This window comes from Nuphar pumila, chromosome 15 (assembly GCF_984573655.1).
Source record: "Nuphar pumila chromosome 15, dmNupPumi1.hap1.1, whole genome shotgun sequence".
NCBI classification, from domain to species: Eukaryota; Viridiplantae; Streptophyta; class Magnoliopsida; order Nymphaeales; family Nymphaeaceae; genus Nuphar; species Nuphar pumila.
In genome coordinates, this window is record NC_143263.1 from 15,885,690 (window position 1) to 15,908,152 (window position 22,463).

At 36.7% G+C, this 22,463-nt stretch overlaps 2 protein-coding genes across 2 annotated transcripts in view; one reads left to right on the top strand and one right to left on the bottom strand.

The window, feature by feature from the left end:
- Positions 1–22,463, top strand: part of LOC149814619 (T-complex protein 1 subunit gamma) — a 47,385-nt gene that overhangs the window by 15,184 nt on the left and 9,738 nt on the right. The window contains exons 4-8 of the mRNA XM_089989649.1: positions 9,191–9,258; positions 9,384–9,453; positions 9,670–9,738; positions 9,832–9,903; positions 10,127–10,200. Of these exons, the coding sequence (XP_089845775.1) occupies positions 9,191–9,258; positions 9,384–9,453; positions 9,670–9,738; positions 9,832–9,903; positions 10,127–10,200 (353 nt within the window). The remainder of the gene's footprint in view (positions 1–9,190; positions 9,259–9,383; positions 9,454–9,669; positions 9,739–9,831; positions 9,904–10,126; positions 10,201–22,463) is intronic.
- LOC149814620 (uncharacterized) overlaps positions 9,427–22,463 on the bottom strand; it is a 57,130-nt gene continuing 44,093 nt past the window's right edge. Inside the window, exon 9 of the mRNA XM_089989652.1 lies at positions 9,427–9,471. The gene's annotated coding sequence lies outside the window, so the exon portion shown is untranslated. The remainder of the gene's footprint in view (positions 9,472–22,463) is intronic.

Sequence of the window (22,463 nt, forward strand, 5' to 3'; positions counted from 1 at the left end):
ATAATGTCGCTGATGCAAAATAGCTAACACGTAAGATGCAATTTGGAAGTTTTTGCTCTTGCATTTTTTATTGTAAGTCGTGAGCCTGCGATTGGCCAGCTTGCTCTTATCAATCTTGTGTCTGAACTAAGAAAGCAAAAACTTAAAACCAAAAAGATCTGTTTTTTTTTACAGAACCTGAGGTGAGGCAGACCTCTGCTAGTTCATTCAATCAATTGCTGAACACCAATCTGGTGGCTTATCTTTCCAAGATTGATCGTGCCCTAAAAGTTGTGCTAATTTTCAACTTACAACTCTACATATTTTGTTGACAAAATAGGCTGTGAAGCATTCTACCATGCAGATGGTGTGCAGACCACCAGTTTCCCACAGTGCTTGCCTAAGTTGCTCTAGTGCCACTCTATGCGGTGTCATCTGAAACACTTGGTGGGCAGATATGTCTGCACTGAACCTACTTGGTTGAGGAACCTTGCTAATTAGCAGGTGTGGGAGATGCTAAGGCTTCTTATATAGTAAGACTGGGAGGGAACAAAGCCTTTTCTAACACAAATCATCAGTCACTGTCAGTTATCATGCATGTAAAGAACCAAGTAGTCTTCAATCACGAACCAAAGTGTCCACCAATATCAAGTGAATAACATTCAAGTGTTCTCTAAGGAACACACTCACAAAACACACGAGGCACACACAAGAATCACAATATAAAGAATAAAATTTTATTAAACATCACAAGTATGCAAAATGCATACTTTACAAAGAGGGGAAGACCCCTATATATATACACGAGAGGAGAGGAGAGAGGGTAAGGAGAACCAAAAGAAAGAGAGAGACCACTCCCACCAGCTAGATTTTTAGCTGTTGTCCAACGGCTATAAATCTAGCCATTTGGGGCTTAGTTAACTTAGATTGACTAAGTCCAAAATAGTTCAAAAATAAAATAAATAAAAAAGAAAGAAAGAAAGAATATAATAATAATAATAATAATAAATATATATATATATATATATATGTACAATTTAACAATACAGATCCTATTGCATGTATGTATATATATAAATAAATATATATACACACATACGTATGTGTATATATACGTATGTATATATATACACATATATATATATACATAAATATATATTTATGTATGTATAATTCAATACTCCTCAAACTTACATTATAATGATTGAAAGTTTGCCTAGAACGTAGTGAAACCTAGGAGCAGAGAGGTTTGGTGAAGAAATTTGCCAACTGGTACTCTGCTGTGACATAAGGCAGATCAATGATCCCTTAAAGATATCCCTCTCACACATAGTGGCAGTCCATTTCGATGTGCTTTGTTTCTTCGTGAAAAGTGTGGTTGTTGGCAATGTAGATAACACTCTTATTGTTGCAGTACATCTTTGACACTCCTAGCATTTGGATTTCCATATTAACCAGCAGTCTTTTCAGTCAAAACACCTCCATTGTGGTTGTAGTCATAGCTCGGTATTGAGAAAAGAGAGACCTTCTGTTGCTTTTTGCACCTCTACGAGATTAACGATTCACGTAAGAAAATACAGAAACCCGTTGTTGAGTGCCTATTGTTGGGATCACTTCACCAATTTGGATCAATATATGCAAGTAAATTCAGTGCAAACGCAGAAGACTGAAGACATAAAAAGTCCTCTAGAAATAGAATTTTTAAGATACTAATAATACACAAATAACTCCCATGTTAACAAATGCGAGAGCATGCTAAAACTGACTAGCTGTGTATACATGATATATGAGGTCTAGTAATTGATAAGTAAGAAATGACCCCAATAAGTTGTTGATAGGGGGTTGGATAATCCTGAGGCTCTCCATCATTGATTTGTATCTTGACATTTGTTACTTCAGGAGTGTCAATCTTCTTGTCATCCGTGATTCCAAATCTGAAAATAATATAAAAAACAAATTTAGATTGAGATAATAAATACCCTCTAGGGCTAAGTCACAGGGATTCGGCTAACAGGGTGCCGCACCCGCGTCGACGCGACTCGACGCGGGTGCGGTCAACCCGACCCTGGGTGCGTTGACCGCACCCACGGTCCTTTCGGTCCATTTTTTGGATTTTTTTTTTAAAATTTTTCCCTATTAAATGGGCTGCGGAATTTTAAAAAAAAATCTTGGGGGGGCGGGGGGGGGGGGGGGCGCTGCCCCCATATAACCTCCGCCAGGGGCGCCCCCCCTGGACCCCCGCCCTCTGACCTGCGCCTGGGGGAGCCCCCAAACCCCCTTCATGCAAGGGCAAAAACTATGAATCAGGCTCCACAACTCATCATGGACATGATCTTCTCTTTGAGAAAGAAATCTCTGACCGCCTCAGAAATGTCTTTATATACAATAGACCATAATGAAGTAAAGAAGCTATCTGGGTACCCATCTAAGCTTGGGACGCTATCTCCATTAAGAATAAAGATCACCTTAACCACCTCCTCTTCCAACCCCACGGATCTGGACAACCTTTAAAAGAGTTACGATTGATGTAGCCCCTGACAAATAACTTGAAGAAATAATTTAAGGCCTCTCAAAAAATACTCTCTTCCCACCACATAGGATTCGTCCTCCCTCTGAAGTCAGTTCATCTGTTTACGCTACATATTTCGTTTTTTCATAAGGTGGAAGAGTTGGGATGATCTGAACATCCAATGGTCATTAACAAAGCAACGATCGATCCTACTGGCACGATAGTTAGGACCAACTTGCTTGTTATGCCAAGTAAAACAGGAAGACCCATAATCAATCTCTATCAGTCCTGCTAAGTCTATAAAATCATTGAATTCATTGGCACCCATATGATAGGTAGTCAAATCCCAACATTTAGAAATATGTTTGGTAACCTTCTGATCACTAATGAGCAATCATGGATGCGGGACCCGCTCCGGGGGGAACCCCCGGACCCCTTCTATATATATATATTTTTACATTTTTGCCCCTGCCGCACCCTCGCACCCAAGGTTTTTGAAAGTGCCGCACCCTCGCACCCGCACCCGCACCCGCACCCATGTGACATAGCTCTAGGGGAATAAGTGACCTCTATACCTAAAAAGTATCATAAAAAATCCAAGTAAGTCATTTCAAAATTAATTTTATTTTATTTTAATATTTTAAACTCCCTGTTTGTTGCCTTCGGTGATTATCATATCATCAACATAGAGGAGAAAAATGACAGTACATGCATCAAAATCCTTAACAAACAAATAGTATCAGTCAAACATGTTCTAAAGCCAATATCAATCATAACTTTGCTAAATCTATCATACCAAGTTTTGGACGCTTGTTTTAACCTATATAATGCCTTTTATAGGTGAAGAGCCTTTCCTTGAAGAATGCCCATACCAGGAGGTGCCTCTATGTGAACTTTTTCCATAAAATTTTCATTTAAAAAATATTTTTAACATTTATTTGATATATGAACCAATTTTTAATTGAAGCAACTGCAATAAGAGTTCTAACCGTGGTCATGCAGGCAAATATCCTTTTGCAACTAGTCTGACTTTATCGCTTAAGGGTCCCATCACTCTTGTTTTTTATTTTATATACCTACCTACAACCTATGAGTTTCTTTCCTTGTGGAAAGTTTTGAATAGACGAAGTTTGAGTCTTTTTCAAAGCTTCTAGTTCTACCCTCATAAATTTAACCCATCAAGAGTGTTCTTTGACCTGCCCATACGATGAGGGTTCTTCATATGAATGAATTATGGCTACGCACAAGGGCGTAGCTAGGGGGGGCAGGACTGGGTTGTAGCCCAGTCCTGCCTCCCGAAACAGTTAAATTTTTTTTGTTTTTTTTTTAAAAGCCCAGTCCTAGCCCAGCCCTGATTGCAGCAAATAGTTTGATTTGTCCATATGAAATAGATTTTTATTAATAATTGTAGCCATTTTTTATTTTATCTCAAAAAAAAAAAGTTTTCGGGGCGCTGCCCCCGAACCCCCGACTACCGCACAAATAACATTTTTTTGCTACAACCCTGTTTGCCCCCCCCCCCCCCCCCCCCCTCACATGAATCCTAACTACGCCTCTGGCTACGCATGCTTAGTATTTTAAGGAAAAAGAGTCATAGGATACGAATTTTGATAGGGGTTTTGATACTCTAGATGATTTCCTAATTTGCAGTTCATTTTCACTAAAGATAGAATTTTTTTCAAGTGCATATTGAAAGATTTTGATTTCCCCATTTAGAATATTGAATACAAGTTTGATCATCATGCGACAATTCATCAAGAGATTCAATATCTCTAGATTTAATAACATTCTCGAAATCATACTCACAATAACGTTCATAATCATTAATATCTTGTTTTGAAACAGGATCAAACAAAAATGAATACTCGGTTACTTCCTTGGGTTGATCCTTATCAAAGAAATTTTCTTTTTCCAAAAAAGTTACATTTCTTGAGATATATAATTTTTCATTCTTAGAATCATTAGCACTTATATCTCTTTTGATTATCGACATAACCGAAGAAGGCACAAAGAATAGCTCTAGGAGATAATTTGTCATTCTTATTGGTTAAAATAAAAGATTTGCAACCAAAATTTCGTAATCTGGAATAATCACGAGTGAGTTTAAAGAGTTTTTCAACAGGTTAAATATTGTGTAAAGAATAAGATGACATTCTATTTATAAGATAAACAACAATCATGACAAATTTTACCCAAAAAACCTTAAGCACATGTCTAACAATAAGTAAAGTTCTTGAAGTTTCAACAATGTGCCTATGCTTTCTCTCAGTTAAGCCGTTTTGTTATGGCGTGTGTGTGCGATTTCTTTTATGTATGATGCCATGTGAGTTGAGATAATTTTTAAATTCATTTGACAAAAATTCTCTTCTTGAATCAGTACAAAATATAAAAATATCATTTTTAAATCTATTTTAACCAACTTATGAAAATTTTGAAAGTGAAAAAACACTTCAGATTTTTGTGCCTATGCTTTCTCTCAGTTAAGCCGTTTTGTTATGGCGTGTGTGTGCGATTTCTTTTATGTATGATGCCATGTGAGTTGAGATAATTTTTAAATTCATTTGACAAAAATTCTCTTCTTGAATCAGTACAAAATATAAAAATATCATTTTTAAATCTATTTTAACCAACTTATGAAAATTTTGAAAGTGAAAAAACACTTCAGATTTATGCTTAAGAAAGTAAATTCAAGTATATCTTGTAAAGTCATCATAAAAAATAACGTAATATGAATGTCCACCTTTAGACAAAATTGATGTTGGACCCCATAGATAAATAAAAGTTCTATCATTGAATGATAATCTTTTCATTTTTCCAAGAACACAATCTTCACAAAGTAATATCATTAATATTATAAAAGTTTTTCAAATTTGAAAAATATTGGATTTTAGATACATTTGAATATCCTAATCTTCTATGCTACAAATTTAAATCCATTTTTTGGACATTACAACAAAAAGAATCTTTCGGTATCTCCAAAAAATCTATATAGTAGAGACCTCTCTCTTTGTGGCCTTGCCCAATTAGCTTCCCTGACTGTATTACAACCATAATTAGATATTTGAGAGACAGATAAAATGTTTAAATTTAGTTTAAGAATGTATCTATTTTTTTAAATAATAAATCTTTTGGAGTTTGGAAGATCTTTTTCGAAACTTTTTATTCCTTTGATTTCAAGAGATATACCATGGGCCGTAAAAACTTTTAATACACTTGAGTTATAACGTTTAGATAAAATATTATAGTTGGGGGTTATGTGAAAAGATGCACCGGAATCAAGAAGCCAAGAAATTTTACCAGGGTCTGAGTAAGATGATATCGCGGCTCCAGCTGAGAAAGACAGTTCTCTAAGAAGAGGTTAAAGGGCTTCAACTAATTGAGACAATGATTTGGCTATTTCCATGGATGAGTCTTGAGAGTTGCCAACCATAGCCGTCTCCTTGTTCTCTTAAGGTGTTTCAACCGTAGCCGCCTTTTTTTCTATGTAGTTTTTGTCCTCCTTTCTACTTAGCTTAGGGAACAAAGGTTTAATATGCCCCGATTCATGACACCAATGACAAATGACTTTTCTTTTGTCATATTCATTTTCTCGTCTACCAAAGTGAGGTGGTCTATAATTTTGAGAATAGGCTCTCAACCTTCAGACGACAAAAACAAAATCGTCTTCATTCTTGGAGATACGTTTCTTAAGATGATTTTCTTCCATATTTAATTCCTCAATGGTATCTATAATAGAGGGAGCTTTTCCCCTATGAAGGAGAGCCGATTTGGTTGATTCAAATTCAGGTCTCAAGCTATTAATGAATTGATAAAAATACTCTGCATCAATTTGTTTTTGGCAAAGTTCAATATCTTCGGCACAATGCCACTTAGGCTCTAGAAGAGCCAACTTTTCTCATAGGAAGAACAAATCATTGTAATGTTCTCTAATGCTTTTGTCCCCTTGTGTCATGATCCGAACTTTATCTGGAAGATTTCACACGTATGCAATATATTTAAGGGAATACATATTTTTAAGGTATTCCTAAACCTTGTTAGCATGCTCGAACTTAGCAATGTTAGAACATTTTTAATGTCCACACTATGATAAGCAAAGACATAATCTTGTCATGTCTCACTCTCCACTCATTCCACTTTTTCACATAATTAGCTATAGCTTTTGTTTTCTTTTCATTGAAAAGAAGTACTTCTTTCTCATTTTCCACCTTAGTGAGGGTTAGTTTTGGTTTCGGATTGGATCTATCCACTAATCCCCACAACCTTTTTCTTCATATGTGATGCTTCTTAATAGAAGCTCATATAACATAGGTAGTATCATTAAGCTAAACTATGTCACATGGGTGCGAGTGCGGGGGTGCGACACTTTTAAAAAACCTGGGTGCGGGGGCGTGGCAAAATATAAAAAATTATATATATGTATATATATATATATATATATATATATGTAGTCCAAAAGTTGGACATAAATGACCCTGGGTGTGTTGACTGCACCCAGGGTTAGGTTGACCGCATCGGGTGCAGGTGCGACACGGGTGCGGCACCTAGTTGGAGAATCACTGTGACATATAGGGCAAAAAAACTTTTCTTGGCAATTTTTTTTAAGTCTGAAAATTGGACCAAAATGACCCTAGGTGCGTTGACTGCACCGAGGGTCGGGTTGACCACACCCAGTGCCGCACCCGCACCCGCGTCGCGTCGATGCGGGTGCGGCACCCTGCTAGCCGAATCCCTGTGACATAGAAACTAAATGAGCATTATAGTAACATTATCTTTGTCATCCAAGCCTTCAATCACGAACCAAAGTGTCCACCAATATCAAGTGAACAACACACAAGTGTTCTCTAAGGAACAGACTCACAAAACCCACAAAGGCACTCACAAAAAAGGCACAATATAAATAAGATTTTACTAAACATCACAAGTATGCAAAATGCATACTTTACAAAGAGGGGAAGATGAGATCCTTATATATACACAAGAAAGAGAGAGAGAGAGAGAGAGAGAGAGAGAGAGAGAGAGAGAGAGAGAGAGAGAGAGAGAGAGAGAGAGACCACTCCCAACGGCTAGAAATCTAGTCGTTGGGGTCTTAGTCAACTTAGGTTGACTAAGTCCAAAACAGTCCAAAAATAAAATAAATAAAAAAGAAAGAAAGAATGAATATAATAAATAAATAAATAAATAAATAAATAAATAAATAAATAAATAAATAAATAAATAAATTTTATATATGTACAATTTAACAATGCATATCGTATTGCACGTCAAAATTATTTTCAGAGTAGATAGAATTAATTTGTTTGATGCTATGTAACACAGACTCTTCTAACAGGGCACCACACCTGCGTCGCACCCGCACCCTCACCCATGTGGGTGCAACACTTGGACACGACTTCCTTTGTGTCAGGTGAAGTCAACCACACTGAGGTCCATTTTTGTCCAAAAGTAGATTCTGTTAACCCTAACCAAGTCCAGTTATATCTATATTATGTATATAAATACATAAATGCACAGTTATATCTATATTATGTATATAAATACATAAATGCACACACATACACTAAGTGTTAACTTAAAACTGTTAAAAATTATATATATACCCTCCCCGCACCCAAGTTTTTTTAAAGTGCCAAAGTGCCGCATCCGCACCCGCATCCGCACTCGCACCCGCACCTGTGTGACATAGGTTTGATGAATTTATCCACAGTAAAGCACTAATATCATCAGCACTGCCCATAGTGGTGCTACTGTTCTTATCAGTATTAAAAAATGATATTGATCTGGGGACTTTCCTGTGTTCAGACTTCAGAGACCACTATTATAAACTGTTTTTGCTGCACTACAGCTCCTGTCTATCTGCGGTTTGAAAAAACAAGTCTGTGTTTGGTTGTGGTGACTCGAGGCTAATAGAGTATCCTCCTCGTGCATGTGGCTGTTTGATAGCCAGCTATTATGATTGTTAAAAGGGCCTATAGGCATAGATCATCTTGCGATTTACAAATTTTATTAGAAAAAAAAGTGCTATTGGTGATGATTATTTGACCTTTGAAAAAGAAGTGAATACCTCAAAATTAGATGCAACTTGCACCTAAAGTGTGCACCTCAGAGAGGTCTGCACCTTGCTCAGACCTTGAGCCATGAGGGTTCACCCCATCTCGAGGCATGCGCTTCATACCCCAAGGCAAGAGTATCTAACAACAGTGGTTGATGGTGTCATCTTTGTATGGTTTTGTGGTCCTGTCAAATTTAGGTGAACCTTACTAGGCGCATCTTACTATCCTATTTCCCCTCTGTGTTAAAGTATTTGAGAATCTATTAGCTGTCCTTAGTGACTCATAGGTTAGAATAAGGAGGTTCTGTTATATCAAGTAATATCTGTGGGTTTGATTGCAGGTGTGTCCTGATCTTCAGGCACATCATCGGTAGGGGCTCTAGCAAAGTGTGGGGTGGTGTTGTTTGGTTTCATTTTGTAGTTGTAACTGTAGTAATGTTTCATTCATCTTTGCTGCATGTGTATACATGTTATTTTTGGGTTCATTTTGAGTTTTTTTCCTCTATGGGAAGAAGTCCAATGCTGTTTTTGTATTTGAAGAGGTATTCTTGGTTGGTTTCTTGCTGTTACTACTAAAATTGCATTTTCTTTAGTGGAATCTACTGGTTCTTCTGTTTCCTTGGCTGATGTTGGATATTTGTGGCTGTTACCAGGAATAGTTGTTACAAATGATGGAAATGCTATCTTACGTGAACTAGATGTGGCACATCCAGCTGCTAAGGTACGTCTCTTATCACACTTCTGGGTTGCAGGGGAACATAGCTTGATCTGTTTGAAGCATACCCTCTTTTTCATCTTTTCTCTTCTCTTACCTCTTCTTGCTATTCATGTTATATGGATTCACAGTCCATGATTGAATTGAGTCGCACACAAGACGAAGAAGTTGGTGATGGAACAACATCCGTAATAATTCTTGGTATGCACTGCAGCTTATCTGGTTACAACTTATATATTATTTTCATAATATCACTGATCTTATTGTTTAATAAAAACAAAGATATGCATACATGCTTCTCTAGAAATCCATTATCTGCAAATGAAATGTATGTAGCTCAGGAATGGTTCAAACCATTCCTTGAAATTTGATTCTCCAAGAGTTAATGATGATTCCTGTACTGGAATATCCTTGAAGCTGGTGAGATGCTACATGTTGCGGAAGCTTTTATTGACAAGAATTATCATCCTACAGTGATATGCCGAGGTAAACTCTTGAATTCCTTGATCATAAATGCAATCCAAGCTGGTGTACCACGGCTGCTTTTGGTTAATTTGTGGTGTGTATGTGATTTCACAGCCTATAATAAAGCCCTAGAGGATGCTATTGCAGTGCTAGACAAGATTGCAATGTCCATTGATGTCAATGATCGTAAGTTCCTGAAATATTTTTTTCTCTTGTGAATAAAACAGCTGTCAGTGCTATATCTGTACATCATCCTTGAGAATAGGGTCTTTTGGTTTGATTTGGTCTTCCCTCTGTGATGTTTTACTTGAGTGATATCTAGTTATAAGGGTTCAAAATATATATTCTCTCTCTCTCTCCAATTTTTTTTACCTTAATGCTTCTGCTGACTTTTATTTCCATATGGTAGGATCTACGATGTTGGGCTTGGTCAAAAGTTGTATTGGCACGAAGTTTACGGGCCAGTTTGGTGATCTCATTGCGGTTTGTATTTCAAGTTTTTAAGTGCTGGGTCTATATAGTTTCCTAGTTGTGTGAAACTTCCAACTTATGGTGCCTTTAGAATTATCACGATGTTTGTGATAATCTATGTAACATGGGTACTTCTATGAAGCTCCTTATAAATGTCGTACCTTTACCGACATTGCATTCTTTTCTAGCACTGCAGTAGCATCCTCCTATGAGTTATTATCAATCTCTTGGATATGGGGCATCTAGGTTTTGAACCTAATGCGACCCACTTTATCCATCTTACCAGTTATTATCAGTCTCTGTGTAGCGTATTCATGGCATCAAAAGTGTCTACTATCAACTACATATTTGCTCATATTATGTTAATTATCTACATACCTTTGACATGCTCTGCACTTATATATATAGTTATATACCCATCTTTTCAGCAATTTCCATGTACCTTTTGTACCTGTGTCATACCTTGTACTGGCACCCGTGCCTATGTGACATTGATCATGATGCTCTTCCTATGGTCACCAGGGTCATTTTTGCAAGTTACCAAGGCCCAAAGACCCTGGTATATTGTGGTAGTATCATTTGAGATAAAAATTATCCTAGTGCACTTGCATCCCAAACTAGAGAACTTAGTAATCGTGGTTCTTCAATCCTTTCAGTGGTACATGCACACACACACACACCTGCATGGAAACACTCCTGCCCTTCGTCTATTTTGTGTATTTTCTCTATTGGAAAGAAAGTCATCCGTTCATTGTTTTCCTAATTACATCTCTGTTTATACTAATTCTTAATTATTTTATATAGCAGTTCATGTGGCATGCCTTGTTTGACTATTGTATGACCTTACATAATTTCTAAGTGAAATCCATGAATATTTAAATAAATGAATTTTAATTTTGTTCATGTGACTTATTATTGCATGCAGTTGTGACTTGTACAAATATTATATCATCATACTCATCAATTGTTTACATGATGAGCTCATTTGGAAATTAATACAAATAAAGTCGATTTGACATGTGAAAACTATAGCCTAGAATTTTGGATACACTATTGTTGTTGTCTCACACACAGTTGTAAGTATCGTATCGTTACCTGTATCGGTCGGGCTTAAAGTAACACCCTATGTCACATGGGTGCGGGTGCGACACAAGTGCGGCACAATTTTAAAAATTTTGGACACGGGGTCTCTGCTATATATATATATATTTAAAAAAATACATATAATAATAATAATAATATATCCGGTGTGCATATATGTGGATATTGTCCTCTAAAGTTTGGCACCAGCATGAGTGTTTTTATAAACTTTGCAAATTATACTTTTGCCCTTGCAGAAAGGGGGGTCCGGGGGCTCCCCCCGGTGCGGGTCTCGCTGCGCGGTCAGCGAGCCGGGGTCCAGGGGGGCCCGCCCCTGACGGGGGGCTGTAGGGGGGCAGCACCCCCCAGATTTTTTTTCCCTGGGGCTTATGTTTAAGACCCATGCTATGTATATATTTTTTAAAAATATATATAAAAATATCATTTTTTTTGTTTTTTACCCTAAAAATAGACAAAATTAGACTCAGTCAACATTGATCGAGTCCAAAACAAGGACGGACTCGGCCTCGACTCGTTGACCGAGTCTGACTCGACGTTGACTGAGTCCGGGCCGTGTCCGAAGCCGCACCTGTGTCTGGGCGTGTCGACTCGGGTGCGGCGCCTCCCTAACCGTGTCCGTGTGACATAGGTAACATCGTATCTTATCGTATCGTAAATATATCATAAAATTTTAATTAAAAAATTCTAAAAACTTAAAAAAAATCCAAAAAAAATCCAAAAAAAATCAAGAAAAATTAACAAAAATTCTAAAAAAATCATAACACATGAAACAATGATGAATTGCATAAATTAAAACCATAAAGTCACATTTATGTTTCTATGAGCTATATAAGACATCATCAAACATCAACTAATATATCATCATAGATAATATTGCATGCATATCTCACAAGAACAATGTCACAAGACTCATACTTTCATATTACATAGACATAAACAAAATAACCAAGTTTATGAAATACTATGCAGTCAAAAGCATCGACTAGACGCCTAGTCGGGCTAGTTGCTAAGGGACCTAGGAATCAGACAAATTCCTAGGTTTAAAAAAAAGGTCATTTTTTTCGACCAGGTGTCGACTAGGCACCAACTAGTGTGTAGTCGGCGCCTAACTTGCCCTAACGCCTAGGTGCGACGACAAGAAAGTCATTTGTTTTAAAACATTAAAACACGAGGTGGGGGGAGGGTTTTATTCTCCTCTTTTTCTTTTGTGCTTCGATCCCTCGATCTCTCTTCTCTCTCGCCCTTTGCTCTCTCGATCTCTCCTCTCTCACCCTCTGCTCTCTTGATCTCTCCTCTCGCTCACTTTAGCAACCACAGGCTCGTTTGACCACTGTCGTCGTCCTCTCTCCCCGATAGCCCGACTCTTCTTCTTCACACCGTTCCTCTACCTCTCTTTTTTTTTCTTTTCTTCTTCTTCTTCTCTGTCTTTTCTCTCTCCCCGACTCTTCTTCTTCACGTCGTTTCTCCGTCTCTCTTCTTTTTTCTTTTCTTCTTCTTCTTCTCCTCTCTCTGTCTTTTCTCTCTCCCGACTCTTCTTCTTCTTCACACCCTTTCTCCAACTCTCTTCTTCTTTTTTCTTTTATTCTTCTTCTCCTCTCTGTCTTTTCTCTCTCCGCGACTCTTCTTCTTCACGTCGTTTCTCCGTCTCTCTTCTTTTTTCTTTTCTTCTTCTTCTTCTTCTCCTCTCTCTGTCTTTTCTCTCTCCCGACTCTTCTTCTTCTTCACACCCTTTCTCCAACTCTCTTCTTCTTTTTTCTTTTATTCTTCTTCTCCTCTTTGTCTTTTCTCTCTCCCGACTCTTCTTCTTCTTCACACCCTTCCTCCACCTCTCTTCTTTTCTTCAAGAAGGAATTGAAATTTTTGGTGTATTTTCTGCTTCAGATGCATGATCTCTCCTCTCGCTCACTCTAGCAATCGCAGGCTCGTCCAACCACTGTCGTCGTCCTCTCTCCCCGACAGCCCGACTCTTCTTCTTCACACCGTTCCTTTTCCTCTTCTTTTTTTCTTTTTTCTTTTCTTCTTCTTCTTCTTCACATCATTCTTCCGCCTCACTTCTTTTTTCTTTTCTTCTTCTTCTTCTCCTCTCTGTCTTTTCTCTCTCCAGACTCTTCTTCTTCACACCCTTCCTCCACCTCTCTTCTTTTTTTTTCTTCAAGAGGGAATTGAAATTTTCAGTGTATTTTTTGCTTCTGATGCATGATCAGGCCAACATAGAAGTCGTCTGAATATAACAATAACTGAGGGTGAATTTTCTTGTTGCGACTACTGTGTAAGGGGTCACTGTAGTCGATTTCGTAAATTCAGTCGCATATAAACCACTATGAAAACATAAAAACATGGCATTAATGACATTCGATGACAACCACAATACAACAAAATCCATATACAAACCTAAATATCCATGCTTGCATAATGCAATTGTTTGATACATGAGAGTATGAGATATGTTAAAATATGCTCAACAATTATTTGACTTGATAACTATTTTACATGCCCTGTTTTACATTGTTTCATGTTTATACTTTATATGATAACTTGCATGCCCTGATTTACACAGTTGATTGTTTCATATTTATAATTAATAGATGTCATCAGACTCCAGAGTCAATAAGTTGAGTAACCAATAAGGAAAGCAAGGAACCAAAATCCAAACACAACAATGCCTTTGTAGTTTGTACAGATAATGACTTGAAACTATAACGAGCTAGTAGCTACTACTTACTGGCTGATTTCATGATCTAGTTTCATAAGCATTTTTCCCAATATTCGATCTTTTGTTCTACCATGTTGCATCAGGTTACCTGTAGATACCATGACTACTATTTCCTTTCAAGATTGAGGATTAAAAAAATAGTTATAAAAAAAGTAATTTTCTATATCCAAAAGAAAGTCCCTTAGTGTATATTGTCATCACTTTCTCTTGAAGTTTGCATGATCTATGTGAATTTGTTTTTTAATTGTATATCATATACAAATGCAATCTGTGAATATATATCATATGATTATGTGATTCTAATATATTTTTTGTTTTTTTAAATTTTGTTTTTTTGTGATAGAATAACCAATGGAGGGGCCATCATCAGCCAGTGCAAGTGCTTTTACTTCAGCTATTCAAAATAAAACATTCTAGAAATTTAAGAGGAATTCAAAGGACTTGACATGGGAGTGGGCTTTTTGCAAAGACAAGAATAATATGAATTCTGTGACGTGAACTTTTCCTTGGAACATATTTTGGCGGGATATACATAATTAAGCAACATCTACTTGGCATAGGAGGCAATTGTAAGGCATGTAGCAGAGTAACGCCAGATGTCAAGAAAAAAATTTGAGATTACATGAATCCTTCCAAGAGGAAGAAGGATGAAAAGAATGAAATAATTGAGGTATATGATAGAAGATCAATTAACATGCTTGGAAGTGGAGCATCAAAAATAGAAGTAGAGAAGTCCAATGCAAGTGGTTTTGGCTTGAAACCTCCACAGCCTAAAGGACCACTAGATGAATATTTTCGAATCGATCTAGAGAAGAAAAAACAATCAACATGGATTACAGGGATAGAGCAAACGACGACAGAAAATCAGTATAAGGAAGAAAGATAACGTGCATGTGAGTATATCAGTAGGTGGTTTTACCAAACTGGGATTGCATTCAATGCTACAAGATTGCCAAGTTTTCAAACAATGATTGAGTCAATAGGGCAATTTGACTCTAGAATGAAGGCATCATCATATCATGAGCTAGGAGAGTCATTATTGGAAAAGGAAGTAATAAGAACAAATGAATTTTGAGCATCATATAAGCAACATTGGGCTAAATATGGGTGTTTCATAATGTCAGACGGGTGGACCGACACAAAGGAAAGGACACTCATCATTTTTCTTGTTTATTGTCCTTTAGGGGTGATGTTTTTGAGTCCGGTGGATGCATCTAAATATGTAAAAGCTACAAACTTACTATATATGTTATTGTATGATGTAGTTAATGGGTGGGCCAAGAAAACGTAGTTCAAGTGATTCCAGAGATTGTCTCGAATTATGTCAAGGCAAGTAAGATGTTGATGATAGAGTTCCCTCATTTGTATTGGACTCCATGTGCAGCACATTGCATTGATTTGATGCTAGAGGACATAGGAGAATTACTTGAATTAGAAGGTGTTTTAAAAAAAGTAAAGGAGTTAGTGGTATTTATATATGCTTAAGGCCAATCATTGCCTTTGATGAGAATGCATACAAAAAAAAAGCTATATAGGTCAGTCATGATGTGTTTTGCCACTAGATTTTTGACTCTTCAAAGCTTGCATGAATAAAAAAAGGAATTAAGATGTATGTTTCTTGGGGAGGAGTGGCTCAAGACTAATATTACAGCTATTGTTGGCTGGAGGAGATGTCGAAGAATAATATTTCAAACTAAATTCTGGAAGAGCGTAAGTCAAGCTTACAGAACATTGGGTCCTTTAGTTGAGGTGCTTCGCTTGGTTGATACCGATAAAAAGTCGGCCATGGGATACATGTATGAGAAGATGGACTGTGTAAAAGAGAAGGTAAAGGTATATTGTAATTTATAAGTTATTGAATTTATTAAATCAATTTCATTGATTTTTTTCTGCATTGATTTGTGATTCTAGCTCTTATGACTTGATAGGTATACTTGAAGCACAGGGAAACACAATATGATCTTGTTTGAGAGATATTGGATAAAAGATGAGAGCTACAATTACATCAACCATTGCATGCAGTTGGATTATATCTTAATCCAACAATATATTATGAATATGAGAATATAAAGGCAAATCTTGAAATTAAAGGTGAATTATATGAATGTATTGATCATATGGTTTCAAACATTCAAGATCTGATCATATGGTTTCAAACATTCAAGATCGAAGTGAGATTCATGACCAATTACGCAATTATAGCAATTCTACTGGACCTTTTGGCATGGAGATGGCAAAACGAAAGAGAAAGGAGTATTTGTCAAATTTAGTTACACTTTTTAATATATTATATAAAAATTATTGATTTATTGTAAAATGGATAATTAAAAAGGTCCACTAGAATTGCGTAATTGGTCATGAATATCACTTCAATCTTGAATATTTAGAACTATATGATCAATGCATTCATATAGTTCACCTTTAATTTTAAGATTTGCCTCCATATTCTCGTACTCATAATATATTGTTGGATTAAGATATAATCTAGCTGCATGCAATGGTTGATGTAATTGTAGCTCCCATATTCTATCCACTATCTTTCAAATCGAATTATATCATATTTCCTTGTGCTTAGGGTTTACCTATCAAGTAATAAGAGTCAGAATCACAAATCAATGCATAAAAAAATTAATGAAATTGATTTAATAAATTCAATAACTTATAAATTACAATATACCTTAATCTACTCTTTTACACGGTCCATCTTCTCATATATGTATCCCATGGCTGGCTTTTTATCGGTATCAACCAGTGTTGTTAAAAGCATCCCTTGAGCTACAAAGGGCGATGCCCTCTGCGCCTCAAGGTGGCCGACCTAAGGCGTGCTTCATCAATAAAGCATTTTTTAGTATTTATTTTAGATTTTTTATTTCTTATTGTTTGTTGCTTCATCAATAAAGCATTTTGTTTATTTATTTGTATGTTTAGATATTTTTTATAGTTTAATCCTTAGTTTTTTTTCTAAGTTATATAATCAATTTCATGTTAATCTCTCATATTTTTAGTACTTATTTTATATTTTCTATTTCTTATTGCTTATTGCTTCATCAATAAAGCATTTTTATTTATTTATTTGTATTTTTAGATATTTTTATAGTTTTTTTAAGTTTTCAAAAAAAAAGTTTGAGCCACTCCAGAATTTTCTAAATGACCCATTATTCCGCAAGCTAGACTTACGCTTTTCTAGAATTTAGTTTGCAATATTATTCTTTGACATCTCCTCTAACCAACAATAGTTGTAATATTAGTCTTGAGCCACTCCTCCCCAAGAAACATACATCTTAACTCCTTTTTTTATTCATGCAAGCTTTGAAGAGTAAAAAATCTAGTGGCAAAACGCTTCATGACTGACCTATATAGCTCTTTTTTTGTATGCATTCTCATCAAAGGCAATGATTGACCTTAAGCATATATAAATACCACTAACTCCTTTACTTTTTTAAAACACCTTCTAATTCAAGTAATTCTCCTATGTCCTCTAGCATCAAATCAATGCAATGTGCTGCACATGGAGTCCAATACAAATGAGGGAACTCTATCATCAACATCTTGTAATGAAATATGCGGAAAAGCAAAGAGTGCACTAAGCACTTACAACATCTACTAATGAACAAACAAACAAAAGGGCTAATACCCAAACTCACAAGAGACAACACAACATAAAAATATAAATGTCTCTTATTGAAAGAGAGAGCTCTCAAGAGTGAAAAATACAAGAGGGGTTCACCCCTATTTATACACAAAAGAAGGAGAGGAGGAGTGGCCATATGGCCTTAAAAGAAGAGCCACCTAGGGGCTCCTATGGAGTCGTTGGGAGCCCCCAACGGTCACAAATGTGACCGTTGGGGGCCCCATCGACTCCATGGTGGGGCCCCTTTTAGGTGGATAAAAAACCAAAAAAATAAAAAGTAAAAAATAAAAAGGAAATTTACAAAAAGAAAAGAAACAAGTACCCCTATCGGGTACTTGTGAAATGACTAAAATACCCCTATCGGGTATTTTAGATTATACAAATATATATGTATATAAATATATACATATATATGAATTACATATATTTTAACACCCTCCCTCAAGCTTTACGGGGATATAACCGAAAGCTTGTTAAGGAGAAACAAAAACCGAGGAGCCGCAAGAGCCTTAGTGAAGAAGTCCGCCAACTGGTACTCTGATGTGACGTAAGGTAGTGCTATGGTTCCTCTTAGGTATTCATCATGAACGTAATGATAGTCCATCTCAATATGCTTAGTACGCTCATGGAAGGTGTGATTGCTTGCAATATAGATTGCGCTTTTGTTGTCGCAACACAACTTCGAAGGAATAAAGATGACAATGCCCATATCACTGAGGAGGCTTCTTAGCCACACAAGTTTCATGGTTGTAGTGGCCATAGCACGATATTCTGCTTCTGTCGAGGACAAGGATACTTTGTGTTGCTTCTTGCATCTCCAAGAAATCATAGTCACCTAAGAAAACACAAAATCCGGTAGTTGAGACTCGGTTATTGGGATTTCCTCCCCAATCTGCATCAGTATAAGCAATTAAATCAAGGGACGAGGCAGAGGAAAGAAAAACTCCCTTAGTTATGATATTTTTGATATATCTGACGATCCTTAAGACTGCACTCATGTGCACAGTTGTAGGTGCTTGTTGAAATTGACTGACAGAGTGGACGACATGAGCAATGTCTGGCCGTGTGATGGATAAGTAGGTTAGAGACCCAACAAGTTGCCGGTAGGGAGTAGGATCCTCGAAAGGTATTCCATCTTCCAACCTTAATTTTGCATTGATGACTTCTGGGGTTTCTGTCTTCTTATCATCGGAGATACCAGATTTGGAACAGATGTCAGCAGCAAGTTTCATCTGAGAGAGAATGTACCCTCGAGGAGAGTACGCCACTTCAATTCCTAAAAAATATCTTAAGAATCCAAGGTCAGACATATCAAAATTTTCTTTCAAAACCTTTTTAATATCATTAATGCCTTGCTCATCACTTCCTGTGATGATCATATCATCAACATAAAGTAGTAAAATAACTACTGAAGACCCTGCACTTTTCACAAACAAAGCAGTGTCAGTATAACATGAACGAAAATTCAAACTTGTCATTACATTGCTAAATCTATCATGCCAAGCCTTTGGGGCTTGTTTTAAACCATATAATGCCTTTTTAAGTTTAAGAATTTTATTTTTACCAATACATACTCCTGGTGGGGGATCCATGTAAACTTCTTCATTTAATTCACCATTTAGAAATGCATTCTTAACATCGAGTTGATAGATAGGCCATTTTTCACTGACGCAATAGCAATAAGAGTCCTAACACTAGTCATTCTAGCAACAGGTGAGAAGGTTTCTTCATAATCTATACCATATTTCTGAGCATATCCTTTAGCTACTAATCGTGCTTTATAACGTTCTAATGAACCCTCACTCTTGGTTTTAATTTTGAAGACCCATCTACATCCTATTGCTTTCTTTCCAGTGAGTAGCGAAGTTATTTCCCAAGTTTTTGCTTTTTCAAGGGCACTAAGCTCTAAGTTCATGGCTTCAACCCATTGGGGAATATTTTTGGCCTCATTATAGTGTGAAGGTTCATGAAATGAATGCAACGCAATTAGACATGTTCTATATCTAGGAGTTAGGGACTCATAGGAGACAAACCTATTAGGAGGGTTGGAGATCCGACTGGATCTCCTTAAAGATGTTTCTTCTATGTTGGATCCTTGAGAGTATTTTTCTAATGCGCTTATCTGAGTTTGTTGACCACGCCTAACATATGTTTGGATTGGTCTATTATTCTCATCTATAACATTATCAAGAGGAATTTCCTCTAGGTCATTCAAAGACTCATTAGAGATTTCCTCTTCTTGAGGAGTCTCGTCTTCTTGAGATAGAAGATCAAATAAAAAAGTATATTCACTTTCGTCAATATCTTTAGTTTTCACAAAACCATTTTCATTTTCCAAAAATGTTACATCTTTGGATACATAGAGTTTGTTATTTTTCAAGTCAAAACATCTAAAACCCTTTTGATTTTCTCCATAACCCAAGAAAACGCATTCAATAGCTTTAGGAGATAATTTGTCCCGTTTATGAGTATGGACAAAACATTTACATCCAAAGACTCTTAATCTATTGAAGTCGGGTGTTCTTTCAAATAGTTTTTCGTATGGAGATGTATTTTGTAAGGATGAGGATATCATTCTATTTATTAAGTAAGTTGAGGTTAAGGCCGCTTCGGCCCAAAAATTCTTTGGAATTTCTTTGGAGATAAGGAGTGTCCTAGTGGTTTCCATGATATGTCTATGCTTTCTTTCGGCCAAGCCGTTTTGTTGGGGAGTCCATTTACTTCTAAATAGTTTTGAAATTCATTTGATAAATATTCTCCGGATTTACTTGAAAATTGATTTTTAACTATCATATGATTTTTTTTTAAAAAATCAAAGACTTCGGATTTTAAATTGAGAAAGTAGATCCATACATACCTAGTGTAGTCATCGATGAAAGTGACATAATAGGAGTACCCTCCTTTAGACATGACGGGGGAAGGATCCCAAACATCCGAATGGACTAACTCAAAAGGTCTTTTGGACACAAAAGTTCGGTTTGGAAAAGGAGTAGATTTCATTTTGCCAAAAATACAATTCTTGCAAACAAAATGTTTCTCATTACAAAATTTCTTTCCAAATGGAAAGGAGTACATTTTTGAGAAACTTGGATGTCCAAGTCTTTGATGCCAAATATCAATATTTTTATCTTGGACATGGTTACAAAAAGAGTTAGTGGGGAGTTTCAAGTTGCTCATGTAATAGAGATCTCCCCTTCTATGGCCTTGCCCAATCAGCTTCCCAGACCGGAGATCCTGTATAGAGCAATCCTTAGTTGAGAAGGAGATTTTACATTCATGATCACATATTTGAGCAACAGATAGGAGATTTAAATTAAGTTGAGGTACAACTCTCACGTTTGGCACAAAGAAGTCTTTTGAAAAGTTTAAGGTTCCAAAACTTTTTACTTGTAAAGATGTACCATCGACAGTTGAAACATAGGAGTTTTTATAATTATTACATAAATCAGAAAGCTCATTTTCAAGGGGGGTCATATGAAAGGAAGCTCCAGAGTCAAGGATCCAAGACGACATACCTGGAGGAGAGGAGGAAGCTACGGCGGCACCCGAAGTTGATGGAATCTTGAGTAGAGTTTGTAGTGCCTCCGATAGTTGAGCAAGAGAAAAAGAGTCCGTTCCTTTGATTGCTTCCTTTTTCTTTTGAGTAGCTTCTTCAACGGAAGCAACTTTATTTTTTGGTGCTTCATTCAACTTAGGGCAATTAGGTCTTATATGACCCGGTTCTTGACAATGATGGCAAATAGCTTTTCTATAGTTGCCATTATAGTTATTTTGCCTTCCAAAATGTGGAGGTTTGTAGGTTTTCATATGGTTGCCGGGTTTTGATACGACCAAGACATCATTTCCTCCTTTAATCATGCCAAGACGGGTTTCTTCTTGGCATATTTCGGCTATGGCATCTTCCAAGGGAAGAGGCTTTGATCTATGTAGGAGGGAGGATCTAACTTGTTCATATTCGGGCCTAAGCCCATGTAAAAATTGGAAAAAGTGTTCTTTTTCCATTTGTTCTCTCCTTAATTCCACATCTATACTAGAAACCCATTTTGGTTCTAGTAAGGATAGCTCATCCCATAGAGGGCCAAGAGTGCTAAAGTAGTCCCTAACACTCATTTCTTCTTGCTTGATAGTCCGGATTTTTTCTTGAAGAAAGAATTGACGAGCAAGGTCTTTTTGGGTAAACATACCTTTCATGAAGAACCATGCTTCATTTGCCATCCGAAATTTGGCAATGTTGGCGCAAATCTTGAGCTCCACATTGTTCATGAACCAAGCAAGAATCTTGGCATGCTTACTTTCCCAATCTTCTATTTTAGATTGGTGATCTTCAATGGCCTTCATGCGGGCATTTCCTTCAAGAGCTTTTTCTTGGTCGCCTTTCATCTTAGTTAGTTGGAGTTGTGGTTCCGGAATGGTGCCCATGACATATCCCCAAAGTTTTTTCCCTTTGAGGTTGTTTTCCATGGCGGCGGCCCACATCATGTAGTTGGAGCCATTGAGTTTGAAGGAGAGATCAATCTTTTGTTCTCCTTCCATAATAACCACTCTAAAGAGGATAAAAGAAGAGAGAAACAACAAGAAACAAATATAGCTACACAACTAGCTATATTAAGAAGAAGAGCATACACAAGGCTCTGATACCATGTAATGAAATATGCGGAAAAGCAAAGAGTGCACTAAGCACTTACAACATCTACTAATGAACAAACAAACAAAATCGCTAATACCCAAACTCACAAGAGACAACACAACATAAAAATATAAATGTCTCTTATTGAAAGAGAGAGAGCTCTCAAGAGTGAAAAATACAAGAGGGGTTCACCCCTATTTATA